The sequence below is a fragment of the Colletotrichum orchidophilum genome (genome assembly GCF_001831195.1).
Source record: "Colletotrichum orchidophilum strain IMI 309357 chromosome Unknown Scaffold_4.1, whole genome shotgun sequence".
In the NCBI taxonomy this organism is placed as follows: domain Eukaryota; kingdom Fungi; phylum Ascomycota; class Sordariomycetes; order Glomerellales; family Glomerellaceae; genus Colletotrichum; species Colletotrichum orchidophilum.
The window spans coordinates 461,155-476,087 of record NW_019172960.1 but is presented as its reverse complement, the minus strand read 5'-3'; the positions used below and the strand labels follow the sequence as shown (position 1 = coordinate 476,087).

General features: G+C 52.1%; 4 protein-coding genes across 4 annotated transcripts; 3 read left to right on the top strand and 1 right to left on the bottom strand.

Moving 5' to 3' along the window:
• Nucleotides 1-390: 390 nt before the first annotated feature.
• CORC01_00799 (adenosine/AMP deaminase) lies at nt 391-2,328 on the top strand (the record flags this gene model as incomplete). Its single annotated transcript, XM_022612455.1, has 4 exons — nt 391-571; nt 629-1,489; nt 1,561-2,078; nt 2,137-2,328. The coding sequence occupies 4 exons, from the start codon at nt 391-393 to the stop codon at nt 2,326-2,328; spliced, it is 1,752 nt and encodes a 583-aa protein (XP_022481072.1).
• A 2,074-nt stretch (nt 2,329-4,402) lies between these two features.
• On the top strand, nt 4,403-7,578 carry CORC01_00798 (uncharacterized protein; the record flags this gene model as incomplete). The annotated part of the gene is made up of 4 exons (XM_022612454.1): nt 4,403-4,411; nt 4,536-4,649; nt 4,708-5,648; nt 5,697-7,578. The coding sequence occupies 4 exons, from the start codon at nt 4,403-4,405 to the stop codon at nt 7,576-7,578; spliced, it is 2,946 nt and encodes a 981-aa protein (XP_022481071.1).
• Nucleotides 7,579-10,557: 2,979 nt separating this feature from the next.
• CORC01_00797 (uncharacterized protein) lies at nt 10,558-11,030 on the top strand (the record flags this gene model as incomplete). Its single annotated transcript, XM_022612453.1, has 2 exons — nt 10,558-10,628; nt 10,685-11,030. The coding sequence occupies 2 exons, from the start codon at nt 10,558-10,560 to the stop codon at nt 11,028-11,030; spliced, it is 417 nt and encodes a 138-aa protein (XP_022481070.1).
• Nucleotides 11,031-12,116: 1,086 nt separating this feature from the next.
• On the bottom strand, nt 12,117-13,468 carry CORC01_00796 (uncharacterized protein; the record flags this gene model as incomplete). Its single annotated transcript, XM_022612452.1, has 2 exons — nt 12,117-12,825; nt 12,897-13,468. The coding sequence occupies 2 exons, from the start codon at nt 13,466-13,468 to the stop codon at nt 12,117-12,119; spliced, it is 1,281 nt and encodes a 426-aa protein (XP_022481069.1).
• Between the last annotated feature and the right edge of the window lie 1,465 nt (nt 13,469-14,933).

Below are 14,933 nucleotides of genomic sequence, written 5' to 3'. Positions count from 1 at the left end.
AAATATGCATCGAGCGGATGAGACTCTGTGAACCAGAATTATAGGGACATACGGATGGAAATTACTTCGGAAAGGACTTGCATTAGACAGGCGGACCTCTGCATAACGGATGGGAGTCTGGAGATTGGAGTGGCACTAAGCAGGCGAGCTACAGAGAATGGTGTGATGTTGAAGAATGGCGGGGGCCGGCCCGTGTTACAAGTGCTTCCGTCAGTTCTGGACCGTGTTCAATCCGGGGGATCATGAACTGTCCCAAGCATCAAGTCTAGGAGTGAGATGGAGATTTATAGATGACGGTGAGGAGGACCGTTGATGGCATACTCGGATTCATGTCATCCACACATCGAGCATGCAGCACTCTTGATACCATTTTGGAATATCTCATTCATCATGATTCTCTTAACTCTCTTCTCCAATCTTCTCCTGTCTGGCCTGACAGTCTCTCACCCTCTCCATGAAAGAGAAGATGAAGTCCAAGAAAGAGCCATATTCCAGGAAACAGGCTTTATCATTGATCAACATAGCCGAGCAAGGGAGCTAATGATTGCATTAGAGAAGACGCAGCGGCAAGGTATGTCATCCAAATTCAACCCTACCAACGAGCCAATCGCTGAGTAATGTGGCACAGATGCCCAGTTCCGGGATGGCCTTTCTCCCGCTTGCAAGCAAGCAGACAGAATTGTCAAGAAAATCCGAGAGGAAGATATCAAAGTCCATTGGAACGGAAGCAATGGTTTTGCTGGCGAAATGTTTCCCTTGGCCCGCTCAAAGATCTCAAACACGACGCTGTGGAAAATTGTGAAGGGTATGCCAAAAGGTGCGCTGCTACATGCGCATCTTTCGGCTATGCTTCCCTACAACACGTTGCTTTCAGCCATCATTAAAGCAGACATGTTATTCCAGGCCAACGAAAGCCTAGGCACCCCAGAGGGCCGCCAAAGGGCTACTGTTACATTCTGGCCTCCCGCCTACGCCGTCAAGAACGTCGACATCACCTCCGAAGACTACAAGGGTCAGAGGGTGAATATCTCCCAGGCCATCGTGCAGTTTCCTAGAGGTGAATCCGCATTTCGCGAGTTCGTCGTGAGCAAGCTGGTGGTTCCGCCTAAAGTAGCGACTCAGCACGAGTTGGGTGTAGACGAGATCTGGCGGCGTTTTCAGCCCTTATTCTCATCAGCGTCGACCTTTTTCACCTACCAACCTGTCGTACAAGTGTTCTGGCAGAACCTGTTTGCTGAACTCGCGGAAGATAAGATCAGCTGGGTTGAAATCCGTTCTGGAGGATCGACCAGTAAACTGATCAAACCTGATGCAACGGTATCGGATGATGTAGATGGCAAGCAATGGTGGGACCTTATGGTACAAGAACTGGAGAAATTTTCGGTTCAACACAACAGCACCTGGCAGCAGGAACGCCGTGCCCCCTTTTACGGTGCCAGGGTTATCTGGTCTGACCAGCGAGGCAAGCCTACCGCGGATATCCTGAAAAGTGAGTTTTATCAGTTCTTGTCGGTGAAATTCTACATGCATTCAGTGAAGGAGCTGACGTTAGGTGCACAGGCATGAGGAGTGCACTGGACATGAAGAAAAACTATCGAAAGCTGTTCAGTGGCTACGATCTAGTCTCGCAAGAAGATTTGGGACGCACACTTCTTGACCTTGCGCCGGAGCTCCTATGGTTTCAGCAACAGGCCAAGGAGGATAATCTTATAATGCCCTTCTTCTTCCATGCAGGAGAGACGCTTGGTGACGGTAACTCGACCGATCTGAACTTGTTTGACGCCGTCTTGCTGGGGACACGAAGGATCGGTCACGGGTTCTCCTTGTACAAGCATCCCGAGCTGATCCAGGCTGTGAAAAAGAAGAACATAATGGTCGAGGTGTGCCCCATTTCCAACGAAGTCCTTCAGCTGTCGACGGATATTCTCCACCACCCCCTGCCAGCCATGATTGCACATGGCGTTACGACGGCTCTCAGCAACGACGATCCAGCTATGCTAGGACAGGAAGCTGCCGGGCTTAGCTATGATTTCTACCAGGTTATTCAGGGGTTCGACAATGTTGGGCTCGCTGGACTGGTTCGTTTTCCTTTCACTTTCGTTGATATTGTTTGTTGATGCTGACGCATCCCGATAGGGTGCCCTCGCGCAAAACAGCCTCCGCTGGTCTAATTTTGAAGACCAAGATGATAAAGAATGGGGGTTGGATATAGAGCTTGGCGAGGTAGGAATGGGAACCAAAGGGCTGCGCATTAAGGAGTGGAATTCCCTGTTCGATGCTTATTGCCATGAAATTGTAAATAAGCACAATGGCACTTATGGTGGCTGACGGACAGTGTGAGAATCAACAGGAGTCTATTTCACGTCTGCTTTTGGTCATATCGGACTGTATTCGAGCGAATTGCTCTGTGGCGAGGAATACACGAGGAAACGAAGACTTTCGGCTACCATCATGATTCTACGTCTCAAAGAGCTGAAGTGATTTCGCTTGGGGCGTAAGCCCTATTCACTCTCCCTCGAACAATTCGCCGAGTTTCTCTCCCCATTGTCTTGTCTGTGGACTCGATCTGACGAAGAACGGGAAGAGAACCGGAAAAGTCTGCAAAGCAAAGGAGTTTCGGTACTTTGTCTCCGACGCTATCTCCAAATATACCCGTTTGAGAGACTGGGGAACATCTGGGTCAACTTCAGTGAAACGGCACCTGCTTCGAGTCTCCCGTGTCCGGAATGGCCATTCTTAGAGTTCCCATGTCAAAGATTTCCATCTCCCAAATTCTTGGCTTCGAGATTCATTCTGTCGAAAAAGGGGTTGATCTACAGATTCTCCAAAGCGCCGAACTGTGTTCAGGACGAAGGAAACAGTGGAGAGAAGGAGGGAAGGGCGAAAAGTTTTCATGAGGAACATCCGCTATCCAGCCTATCCTTAGATACAAATTCACAGAAAGATTGAGGATAAGTTGGATTTTCCATGAGATTTTGCAGTCATCTTTTGACGTCTCTGCCTGTTCTGGCCAGGAAACACGACATACTGTGGTCGGCCTCCTTCGTAGGGCTGCCAATAGATTTTCCCCTTTACGCCTTCTTCTTCTGCCGTGTTTACCTTGACCAAGATCTGTCCATGTTCTAACTGCTGCCATAGCCTCAATCTCCTCACCTCCTTCATCTTTCTCATTAAAGTTTGCTTAACCTTTCATGTTGAACACAGGAGAACACTGGATTAACAGCACGGAAAGTGTAGACAACGACGACTTACCACCATCGCCACCGTTGCTCTCAGTCCTCACTTGCAACTGTTCAACCACCAACTGGTCTCCACTCCTTGATAACACATGACGGTGGCGGTTAACGCGATGGGGAAGGGACATTGCGGCAGTCTTTACATGCTTTACTTCAGAGTTGGACAACTCAAGAAAGAAACAAAAATCGATTTTCTTCACATACTACTTGTGTTCGCACTATTCAGGTAGAATATCTTCAATACCCCTTCCAGGACAATGACAACGAGGTGTGAATGCCGCTTTGACGAATCGATGGCCGCCGTTGACGCGATTCTCCGCGCGTGCCCAGGCAAACGTTGCCATGGTCAATCTTGATACCAGTGGGCATTGCCATCAAAGTATCATATAATTTTGCCAAGAAACATGAGTCAGAATCATGCTGCAGCAAGTTTGGGGAGAAGGCTGCCCATGTCGGGGAAGCTAGAATCCGAACCGGGGGATCGCGAGAGTGTGTGCTAGATAGAGTCATTGATTTGAAGGTCCATGTGAGCCTTGCTTCCTCGTCTTCAGGATGGCGTTCGAAGTGGAACAATTGAATTGATTCTAGGCCAGTGTATTACTCCGTATCGAGCTTTGCGATGCATCTCGCAACATGGTTGTTGTTTACGTAACCTGAGGCAGAATGGAGATGGAAAGGTACAGAGTAGGTGCATCCCACCACCAGCCACTCATCACTAGCCACGTACCACAAGCCACTAACCACTTGTGTCATTAGATAAGCCGACGGTCCGCTGTCCACCTTACCTAAGATACGCCACATCGAGTCCCCTAGAGTCCGTGCACCAGCCCGGGTTGTGCAACGTGGGCAAGCTGCAGGCCGCAGGCTGCAACCTGCATGAAAGGGTACGTACCGTTCTCCCCACCAGCACCTCAGCCAGCGGCCCAGCGGACGCGGTCAAGTCTCGGAATGACATTTCGCGACGCCTGACACTTGACAGTTTATGCATTGGACCGAAGCTCCGTCTTCATTTCTCGCCAATCCTCCCCCTAAACCACCCACCTGGTCTCCTCTCGCTCATTGCTGTCAATAGCCTTCTCCGTCTGCAAGTCGACTGCCCTTGCCGAGCTTAATGCGCAAATAATCCCGTCTCCCACCCTGCTGGAGATGCCTTCAGGGACAACACCATGGACTTTGTGAGCTAAGCCAGAAACCCTCCCCTCGCTCTCACCTCGCCCTCCTCTCGCTCTTCCCCCCCAAGCGCCCCCCCGGGGCTTGGGCACCAAGAAACTCTGTTCCTGACCAAGTCTCTCCTCCCAGTGGTCGCGCCTCCTAGCCGGCACGTCGCTGTCCCCCGCGTCCCATCGCAAAGAAGAAGCAAAGAACCCTACGAAACGTTTGCATCGCTTCGACAAGGAGTACAACCGTGTTCTCGTGAGAAGCTTCCCCTGCGCTGCGCCGCCCACGCTGCCCTGGTCTTAACACGTGACAGCAAATCTGGAGATCCTCGTCAAACCTCGCCAACGACATTGATGCCGCCGAAAACCTCGAGATCCGCCTCCAAGAACTCACAAACATCCTCAACGACGAGTCCCGACGACCTTTGCCTCACCCATGCATCCAATATGCCGCCAAGAAACAAGTCTACGTACCCATCGGCAAGATAGCCACCACCTCCTACAATGAGTGGATCATCAAAGAAGCTGTGCTCTTCTTCGCAACTCTGCTCGAGACGGAAGAGGAGGCATTCGTTGAAAACACAAATTTCTCCGCAAGCTTGACGAATCTCCTGGTGCGCATCACCGGCGTCAACAGTGTGCGGTTGGGGTCCGATACCGAGGCCAAGGTCGTCGAGTTGGCTTTTAACATCACCACCAAGATCCGCCTCAACCGGGACATCCTGCATGCCTGGTTCAAGAGTCATCACGATGGGATTGGCAATCCCAAGGACAGGCCCCAGGACGGGCACGAAGCATTTGCAGGTCGAACGCAGAGACAGGACTTCCCGCTGTTTTACATCCTTATGGACTACATCCACCATGAGGGCAAGGTGGGAGACTTTGCCCGGACAGGCCTGCTGTACATTATCGAGTCTGCGTCAAGCGACGAGTCCCTCGAACAGTGGATTGTCGAAAGCGACCTCTCCACTCTCATGGCCACCGGCCTGGGTGCGCTCTACAGTCAGCTGAGTCGCAAGTTGGTCATTGACTATCCCACCAACGATCTGCCTCCTATCCTCGCTCTGTCCGACTACCAACATCCAACCTCCACCTTTGAGATCATCAGCTCATGCTCTGGTGACTTCCAACTACACCTGGAGACCTTTCTGTCTCACCTTCTCTTCTGGCAGGACGTGCTGGACCACTGCAAATCCGTCGAGGTGAAGCAGACGCTCCTGGAGCATTTCCAGGTCATTTTCCTACAGCAGCTCTTGTGAGACAGCCCATCTCGAGATCCGCGCTCAACATGCTAACCATTCAGATACCCCTCCTTACTAGAGTCATCCGATATCGACGGAGGCTCGTCCGTTGCTGTCTTGACGTATCTCCGCCGAATCCTCGAATCCCTCGACCACCCTGACATGATCAACCTAATCCTCCATTATCTGCTCGGCTTGCCTGACCATGTTTCCGAAGACATGTCAGGCTCTCGGGCCTCGATCAGTGCGGCTCGCAAACGCAAGTCACTGGATCTCGCGACAATGCTTGCACAAACCAAATCCGACATTACAGCCACTCCGTTGCTCTTCAACCTTGTCGATCTTGCTCAAGCGTGTCTACGCTCACACAACCAGCAGACGATTCGCGTAACGCTCCAGCTGGTCTCAGCCATTCTGCGGAGGCATCACCGGTATGCCATCAGCACGCTTCTCCGGATTGAAGCGGTGTTGGGAGCTAAAATGCACCGGACTATTGGAGCCCACGAGCAAGAGGTGGACTATTTGATGAGTTTGGCTGGTTCCATCGGAGGGCAGGACAACTTTGACGAAATCTATGACGACGTCCTGAAGGACACCATGTCCCGGCTGGAGAGTCATCCCTGCTCTCTGAAGCTCGTCGCACCCAGGATATCCACCAACAACCATGACTTACCCGCTGTTCCTGATACACTGCCTGGGGCACCATGCGATGTGCACGAGCACACGCTTCGCCCGGACGACCCATTACTCAACTCGGTTCTGGATCTCCTCGAGACGTTTTTTGTGAACCCCGTTGACACAAATCTCTCCCTCACCGAGACCATCTTGGACTTGGCCATCTGCGGCTACATGGCACCCGAAGGATGGATGCTACGGAGCCCTCAAAAATACACCTACGAAGAGCAGCCCCCCAGCCCTACCTCACCCGACGCATCGACCACGTCGTTTAGGCCCCCGACAGACCCAGATTCTACGACGTCGGAGGAGCAAGAGACCCTGGAGTCTTTGGATGCCTGCCGTCGTCGTCCAGTATGGGTACAGTCATCTCTACCTCGCATACTCGTCGTCCTCCAGCAGCTGTGCAACCAGGTTGCCAAGTATCGCGAGACTGTGCCCCGCTTTGAGGATCTACTGCAAGGTAGAAGAGAGGCGTTCCAGACTGCGGACCAACCGCGCCCGCCGGGACCGCCGCTCCCACCTCGTAAGCCAACACCGCAGAGACACAGTTCAACGCACACCCCGGAACGTTCGAGTCTAGACGACGCAACCCGCAGTGGATCACCAGTGCGCCCGTCAGGTCTTGAACGGTTTGCCCAGCGCTTGGTGTCGGAGTTGAGCACGCCCAGCCGTACCGGGAGCCCACGGGGCAGGAAGAACAGCCGAAGCTCCGGAACGGGTAGTCCGGCACCAGGTGTTTTGTCAGGCGGTTATGGGTTCTCCACGCCGACGTCTCGGCCTGTTCCCCCGCCCAAAGATACGCCAGGTGGCTACGACAACTCTGGCCGAGGCGCGACGGATGAGATTGGTTCGTCACATACACCCAGAGATCCAGTGGCCAGCCAAGCCGCAGCGTTTGCAGCTATAGATCAGAGCATTCTTGCGCGGAAGGTCGGCATCCCCGGCAAGGTTGAGGCTATCCCGCTGGATCTTGGAAAGAAGAAGCCCACGCTACACATGCCACCACCGAAAGACGACGAGGGCGAAGAGGAACAAGGAGAGATTGCGCAAGAGGGCGAGCAGCCAGAACAGGATGCCGTGCCGGAGACACCCAGCAGCGAGGCTGCCAATTCGAGTACGCCAAAGAGGGACACAGAAAAGGAAGAGCGCAAAGCTACGGTGTCGCATGTCATCACCAATGTCATTTTGCTACAATCATTCCTGTTTGAACTCGCAGCCCTCGTCCAGGTGCGCGCGGCGCTTTTCAACGAGGTCCGCTATGCGTGAACCCTCGGAATGTAACGTTGGCGCAAGGAACCGGGGGTGAAGCTTCTCTATACATATATATATATCAGACAAAAAACTGCTGTTCTTGTAGGTAGTATCGTTTGCGTCTCTGGGCCTTGTGGGTCGTCGTCGCATTGCTTGGCGTCGGTAGGTTCAATCTGGCGGCGTATCGCTCATGAAGAATGAAGAATAGACTTATCCACAGTGTTCCAACTCCCTCACAGTTCCCACGATGTGATTCGGTCAAACATGGTGGGCCTGGTATGCGAAGATGGTGAGGCCGCTGTTGTTTTTGCCGGAGGAAAGGCTTTCTAGATGAAGACGACCTAGGGAAGCCACAATGGCGCGCCGTTCATGCTGCTGGATCTGCCGAGAAGGCAGACTGATGATCGACGGCTGACATGCGCTAATGCATCGAGAGGCCGGGACAGGGATCCGGGATGTTGGGAGGTATACCATTTGCGCGTGGACTCGAGGGTGGCCGCCGTTTCGATGCCGAGCCCGGGTTAAGTTGAGGATGAACTCGGCTTGATGCCAGATGGCGTAGTTTGTGGAGGGGGAGCGGGGAGCGGGGGAGCGCTTTCGAGAGAGACAGTTGGGGGAGGGAGTTTCCCCGCAATGCTATACCGAACGGCAAGAAACGAAGCCATCGTCACCCACTGCAACCCACTACCACACACAACATGCATGTTAAAAAGAATTGAAGGAAAAATGTCAAAAGACATACAACACCAGGGATTCGCTGGTCGTCACCGACCCAACTACTGGTCTGGCCCTCACTGGCTTATCTATGGGAGAGCGGACGGGATCCCGAGTTCTCCAGTGGGTATGGTCGTATGTGGTGAATTCGGACGCACAAGATGAATAAGGAGGGCTAGGGAGGTGATGCTCAACAACTCGGCCTCCCGCGAACTCGAAGCCGCGGATATTAGATGTTGATCGAGACTCTAGAGGACCGCTGACTGCGAGTTAATGAGCGCATGATTGTAGATAGCCGAGATAGGACAAGTTGCTGGCAGAGGGGTTTCTGGGGAGTTGGGAGCTGGCTGGGCACGTCAAGTCGAATCGGCGAAGATTCTGGAAGGATTTGGAGGGGGGTCAAGGAGGGGGGTCAAGGGCTGGGATGTCTGGGTCTCACGGTTCCCCCGGTTGGAGGTGGAAGTAGGCGCAGCCAGAGTTGAGAAGCAGACTCTCGTATGTCTTGTGATGAGTCAGCTTGGAATTTCTGCGTCTTCTTGACTCTTGGGATGAATATGTAACCTCGGATGCGGGAGTTCGGACTGAAGTCCAGTCCCGCAGACGCGGAGAGCAATAGGTCTCGATGTTTTGGTTGTCAAAGAAGTGAGTTCGGTTTTAGATTTATTCGCGACACAGTTGGTGGCTGAAAGGTAGAGTTTGGAGAAACGGCTTGATCTGCTACGGCCCGATGTTCTCGTTCACCTCGGATAACTGAGGCAGAAGAGGGAAGCCTGGTGTAAATTTGTGGAAAAAGAGATGGACTAAATTAGAAACGACTACACCACGCAACGCCCGGGGTCCGGATTACGGCGTCGCTTCAGATGGGGCGGTCGGACGGATGAGGGATGGAGCAATCAATCTGTGGCCGTCACCTTTTGGTATGACATTGTCCGATGTTGCTATCTTGGAACAGAAAGTAGAGACCCAGTGCATGGATACGCAATAAGGACTCTGCCAAGAAACGCAACTCACTGGTCTGCGCATCGTGAAGTGAACAGGTGAAGTGAACAGGAGGGAGAAAGCCTGAATGAGGTCGAGTAGAAAGGTGGCTGGGTGCTGGTTTGGATACTGTCGTACTGCGGGTGATTCTGAACGACACCCAGCGTCTCGGGCAGCAGCTGAAGGTCGTCGAATCTCGAGTCGGAATGACCGAATGGTGGGATGATGTTCAGTCCAACTGAATGGCTTGACCTTGTTATACGTCTGTGAGTTGATTGGGCTGTGAGGACAGACGAGGTGAGATGAGACGAGACGACATCAGCTGAGAAAGAGGACGGTTATTCGCGTGCGTGGTATTCGGCAAACTTGGGGAGTGAAGTTCGAACGGGAGCAACCTGAAAGTCTGCCCAGGTTTAAGGCGGGCGGTCGACGTCCTGGGTGTGGAAGCGGGAGTTCGGGTTGGTTCCGATGACTATCGGCGTCAACTAATGTTTTAGCCAAATGCTTGCTCTTTTTGGGGCGGGGGAATATATGGACAGGCGGAGTAATAAACATACCGACTTGCAGAGAAAACTGAGAGGAAGTCCCCGCCGTCAGTACCGGAGGCTGGCCCGTGGTTCGTGTGGATTGTCGCGGGCTGAAACTTTGGAAACACGCTTATGGAAGTTAGATATCCGCAGCTTATTGCGTACAAGTCCAACAACCATCATCCCCGGACTCTGTGTCTTTGTCTTACAAAGGTCCACTGTGGTGGTGAGAGGTAGAGCCAGGCAAGACGCGATGTGAGTGTGATACCAGACAGGGGGGACCAAAAGGTGGGACTCTGCGAGCGGGCGCGCCACGTTGTGATGCGAGGCAGGGCCGCGAGGCAGCCGAGCGGCCGGTGTTGACGCACTGGGGTGTAAGCTGCCTGTCAGCTCACGCCATCGCTGGGATGTCTGGATCTTGTGGAGGGAGAGACGAGAGGGTAGTATGGGGAAAGGAGGCGGTGGAGGGTGGATCGGAACCGGACGCATGGTTGAGAAGAGATAGATAAAAGAGTAACGGCCGTCCGGTCTTATTTACTTTGTCTTGATTGCTGTATCTGAATTCAGATGATGACTTTGACTTGACAACTTATCATACATTTCTTCCATATTCAACGATCAAATAAACCAAGCATTGATCATTTCATTCAAACCATACTTATCGCCGGCTCGAACACGCATTTCACTACGGCAGGGACGAGTTACAACTAGATCTCTACTACGAAAACCACACAAACACAAAGATACGAAGCGTTGGAATTCTTGGAAAGAAAAGATGAAGTTCTCTGCTGTTGCTATCGTCGCAGCCGCGGTTGCTGGCGTCGGTGCCGTGCCCATTGAATCTGGGTAAGAGAAGTCCACCGCTCTCAACTAGATCTCTTCCACCTGACAAGTAACCCCAGCCCCATCGCAAGCCTCCAAGCCCGCGCCTCTGACGCAATCGGCGGCGTCGTGGGCTTCATCAAGCGTGAAGAGGCCGGGAAACCCGTCGTACGGCAAATCAAGCGCTCGCCCATCCGCTTCCACTCCGGTCTCGCGCACGAGGAAGCCATGGCTGCTGTCGCCAGACGCGCTCCCTCATCTCCCCTGAAGCCGTTTGGTATCGATACGAGGAAGCGTGAGGTGCTGATCGAGGCGCGGTTTTCGAAAACGAGTACAGGCGAGAAGAGGGGGGGCGACCTGACGTCGAGGCAGAAGGCCCAGGAGAGCGTGCCCCCTTTGGCGCCGTTTTCTGCCGGGGAGAAGTAAATCGGAGAAGGCTTTGATGGTGTAAGGTCTCTTGACTTGAGTCCTTTCCCTTTCTTAAGGGTGGGGGGGTTGGTTGCTTCTTGTGAGGCGCATGAACATCTTCTCTTTTACCGACCGGGCTGGAATCCGCTGGCAAAGATTGCGGGATTTCTCGCAAGACAGAGTCACTTTTTCGCCGACATACGGAGGAGGGAAGATGGGTGGGAAGCAAAGGGCTGTTTTGCATTTCGAGGGGTTGGGGGGCTGTGAGCGTTCCTAGGGAATTGATCTCCTATTCAACAGATATCATTTTTTTCGTCATAGTTATTTGATATTCATTTGCTTTGACGTAGTTCTTCCAAAGACTTCACATTCCATGAAGGAAAGGTGTGATGAGTGTCGTGTGTGAGACTTGTGAAGTGGTATAAGCGTCGCGGTGTCTCTCTCTGATCAAGGCCTGAACTGATAGCATTGACCTGCCCAATATAGAAAAAACTTTCTAATGCTGTGTATATTTGGCAAAAAAAGACGGGGCGGTGGGAGTTGAGTGTTCGAGTTGAAATGGAGCTCGCAAAGATCTGCCAGACACAGACCTCACTCCAGAATTTTGGTCACCAACAGACCAAACACTTGGGGTTAGTCAATTGAGAGCAGCCGGTAATGTTGAGGAGGCGGACTATCATCTAGTGTTCCAAGGCGTGCTCCCGAAAAAGAAGCCGCGGGAAAGGGCGATTGAGGACTGGCTCGACAACTACCTATTGATTCATTGTTTGTTTCCCTCTGCTTGAGAACAGCAATCGGTAGGTTTCGTTTTCCCAACAGGGCTAAAGGTTGCAGAAGCCTAGTTTACAGAAACCCAGTGTTGATCACAACCCCAGCATGAAATCGATGTCAGGATAGTCAATAGAAATCTTGTGCTGGCAGCTTGTTCAAGTCCTATCTACCTGGAGTTGCGGCTGCAAAGTCTCTTTTTTACTTCCCGAATCCGCATCCCCGAATACTCCACAATGAAGCGTGGACTAAAACTCGCAGTCGAGAGAACCCATATCTGCTTCCTGCATCCGAATGCCGCAGGCAGCTCATGGTGAACATACTTAATCGACTCAACTAGACTATCTCGCGGCATCCATCCATGTCGAAGTAGACTTCGAGACCGCATGTGGTAGCCTTGATGGCCTCTTCAACGCAAGCGCGGTTGTCCTCGCCAGCAACCCAGACGTTGTTGTAGAAGCTGACGGAAGCGCCCCAGCCATGCTCGTTGTAGACGTGTTTATTGTCGCATTGGTTGATGGGGTAGGCCCAGTCGTGCTCTCCAAGGGGGCAGCGCTCGCGGATAGCAGCGACAACCTGTCGACACCAGCAAGTCAGATCCTGACCGGTGGCGGGCACGGCAATCTTGTAATTCAGAACGTTGTGCATCTTGCCCGACGAAGCCTCGTAAGAGCAGTGGACGCCCATGGTCTTTGTGGTCTCACGGTCGATCTTGTCGCAGCTGTTGCCAAGCTCGCCGCTGGAAGGGCAGTGACGGGAAGCCTTGAGGCCGGTGGAAGTGTCATTCAGAAGCAGGTCTTTGCTAATCATTTTCGCGATGGGGTTGATGATGGTCTTGGGCGTCTCCTTGAGCGCGAGGGTTGCGGTGTGCTTAGCGGCGAGGACGGCAGTGGTAGCAGACTTGTTGATCTCTGGGCGAAAGTCTGGAATGATGTGACGCTTAGGGTAGGATATCGACTTAGACATCAGCTTGAAGACCTCAGGAAGGTCTCGGCGCTTCGACTCACTCCAAGTGCGCTTGCTGCAGATGCTAGAACGGTAGCAGCTAGTGAGGAAATCAAGTCAGCAAGGCGAACGGAATGGATAATTAAACCCAAAAAGCAATGAGAAACGTACCGCTCGTTGACCCAGTAGTTCATCTCGGGACCATCAGGGCACATGTTGTTCCTGATGGCCCGCTCAACGTCGAGGCGCCAGTCGCCGACGGAGTGTATGTGGGGAAGATTGAGGACAAGCCACATGCCATGACCATTCTCGTTGGCCTCGTAGGTGCGGTCGCACTTCTTCATCAAGATGCCCTCCTTGGGGTACCTGGTCTCCTTTGCAACCTGCTCAAGCATCATGCCGCACCAATGGGAGCTGGTCTTGCCAATGGGCTTGATGCGAATAATGTACTCAATGTCATCTTGAAAGGCACAGTCCTCATCGGAATAGGAGCAGTCGATCTGGGGAGTAATGCTGCGCTTGAGAATATCCTCGCAGTCATGAGGAGGGATATCAGCAGCATGGGCAGAGAGGCCGGTATCGGTGGTGAGGGTCGAGAAGGCTTCGCTAGTGCCGGCAAGGGCGTGCTTGGTAATAGCTGTGGACTCAGAATCGAGGGGAACGCTCTCTGACATGGCAGAACTGGCCAGGGCAAAGATGCCCAAGGCGAGGACTGCCTTGAAGACGATGCGCAAGATGAGCATGGTGAGATCTTCTTAGACTCAGTTTATATATTCCGATGATTGTGTAGGTGCTTGGTTCAAGAAAAAGAATGATGGACGAAGGGCCTGCAATTTCCTTTGAAAAAGCAAAGAGTTGTTTGGAGGAAGTGATGAGATCGTGAAAGGAAAAGGTTTGTGTGTGGGAGGGATAGATGGGTGATGTGAGAGAGGCGAGAGTCAAAGAGGGACAGAATCTTCTTCTCGAGTCACGTTTTTTGGGTGATCTTTGGACGACCCTCAAGCAAGCCACCTTTCTTCGGTAACTGCGGTCTAGGTAGTTCCCAAAAAATGGGAAGGGGCAGCTGAGGAAAAAAAGAGGCAAAGAAAGGCCCGGTATATAAGTGGTGTCACGTGGGGGCGATTATTGTGAATACTTACTTCACCGCCTTGACACGTTCCCTTCTACATCAGGCACTTGCTGGACGGAAACCTTGGATACTGAGGAAAACATTACCTTCTATAGTTATGGAGAGGAAAAATGGATATCTAGCGGTAGAAGATTGCTAAGTAAAGTATGAAGGAGAATGCTGGGGCTATACGATATCAAAGAGCTCGCTAACCACGTTGACCTCAACAAAGCATCGACCATGTTATACACCAGACGGTTGAAATCATTTCAATTTGATGAGGAAGTCCAATCTTTATTCTTGATGCCTTACCAGCGCTGAGCGGGCGGGCTAGCGGACTACTCCCTGTTTGTCCTTGACAAATTGGCATTCTGTGGACTTTGAAGAGAATATACATGACCTTGTAATACGGTCTAATTCCGCCAGACTATAATCGGTCATTGTTTCAAAGCCTGCATACTTGCTGTTTCTGTTGAAAGACACAGCCATACGACACTACGAACAGAATTGACTCTCGCTACAACAAGTTCTAGACTGTAAATATTTTCTTGTAATTCAGTGAATCTCTTGCATATGTGCTTACAGCCCGATGGCAGAATGGTCAAGCACTTCCTGGGTGTCGAGCTGTGTAAGCCATGAATGCATTGGTTTCAATCTGGGGTGTCTCGAACAACAGCAAACATGCTCACAAAATGGATTCAACTTTCAGCGCCAGGCAGAAACATTTCAAGGGAATACCTCCAAGTTTTCGAATGATCTGGTCGAGGCTCAGTGGGGGCCAAGAGGGGCGCAGTCTTAGCGAGATCGAATGAACTGAGCAGCCTGATTCATCATCACAACTGGCGTTGCAGAAAGAGACAGCAAATTCTCTGTTCCAATGCCTTCAGAACCTTCAACGGCCTCCACAGGGAATGGCATATAGTGAAGATAAGCAATTAAGCTTGGTCAAAAACCTTACCTGGTGATGTGGAGATCTGAGCTTACCGTTACATCAAAAGGAAAACGACTGATACTTGGAGAAGGACATCAACAAATTGGAGGGGCTTCCCGAAAGGAAGCATTCAAATGTCAATTCTACTTTACCTGATCGCTTGCCGTCC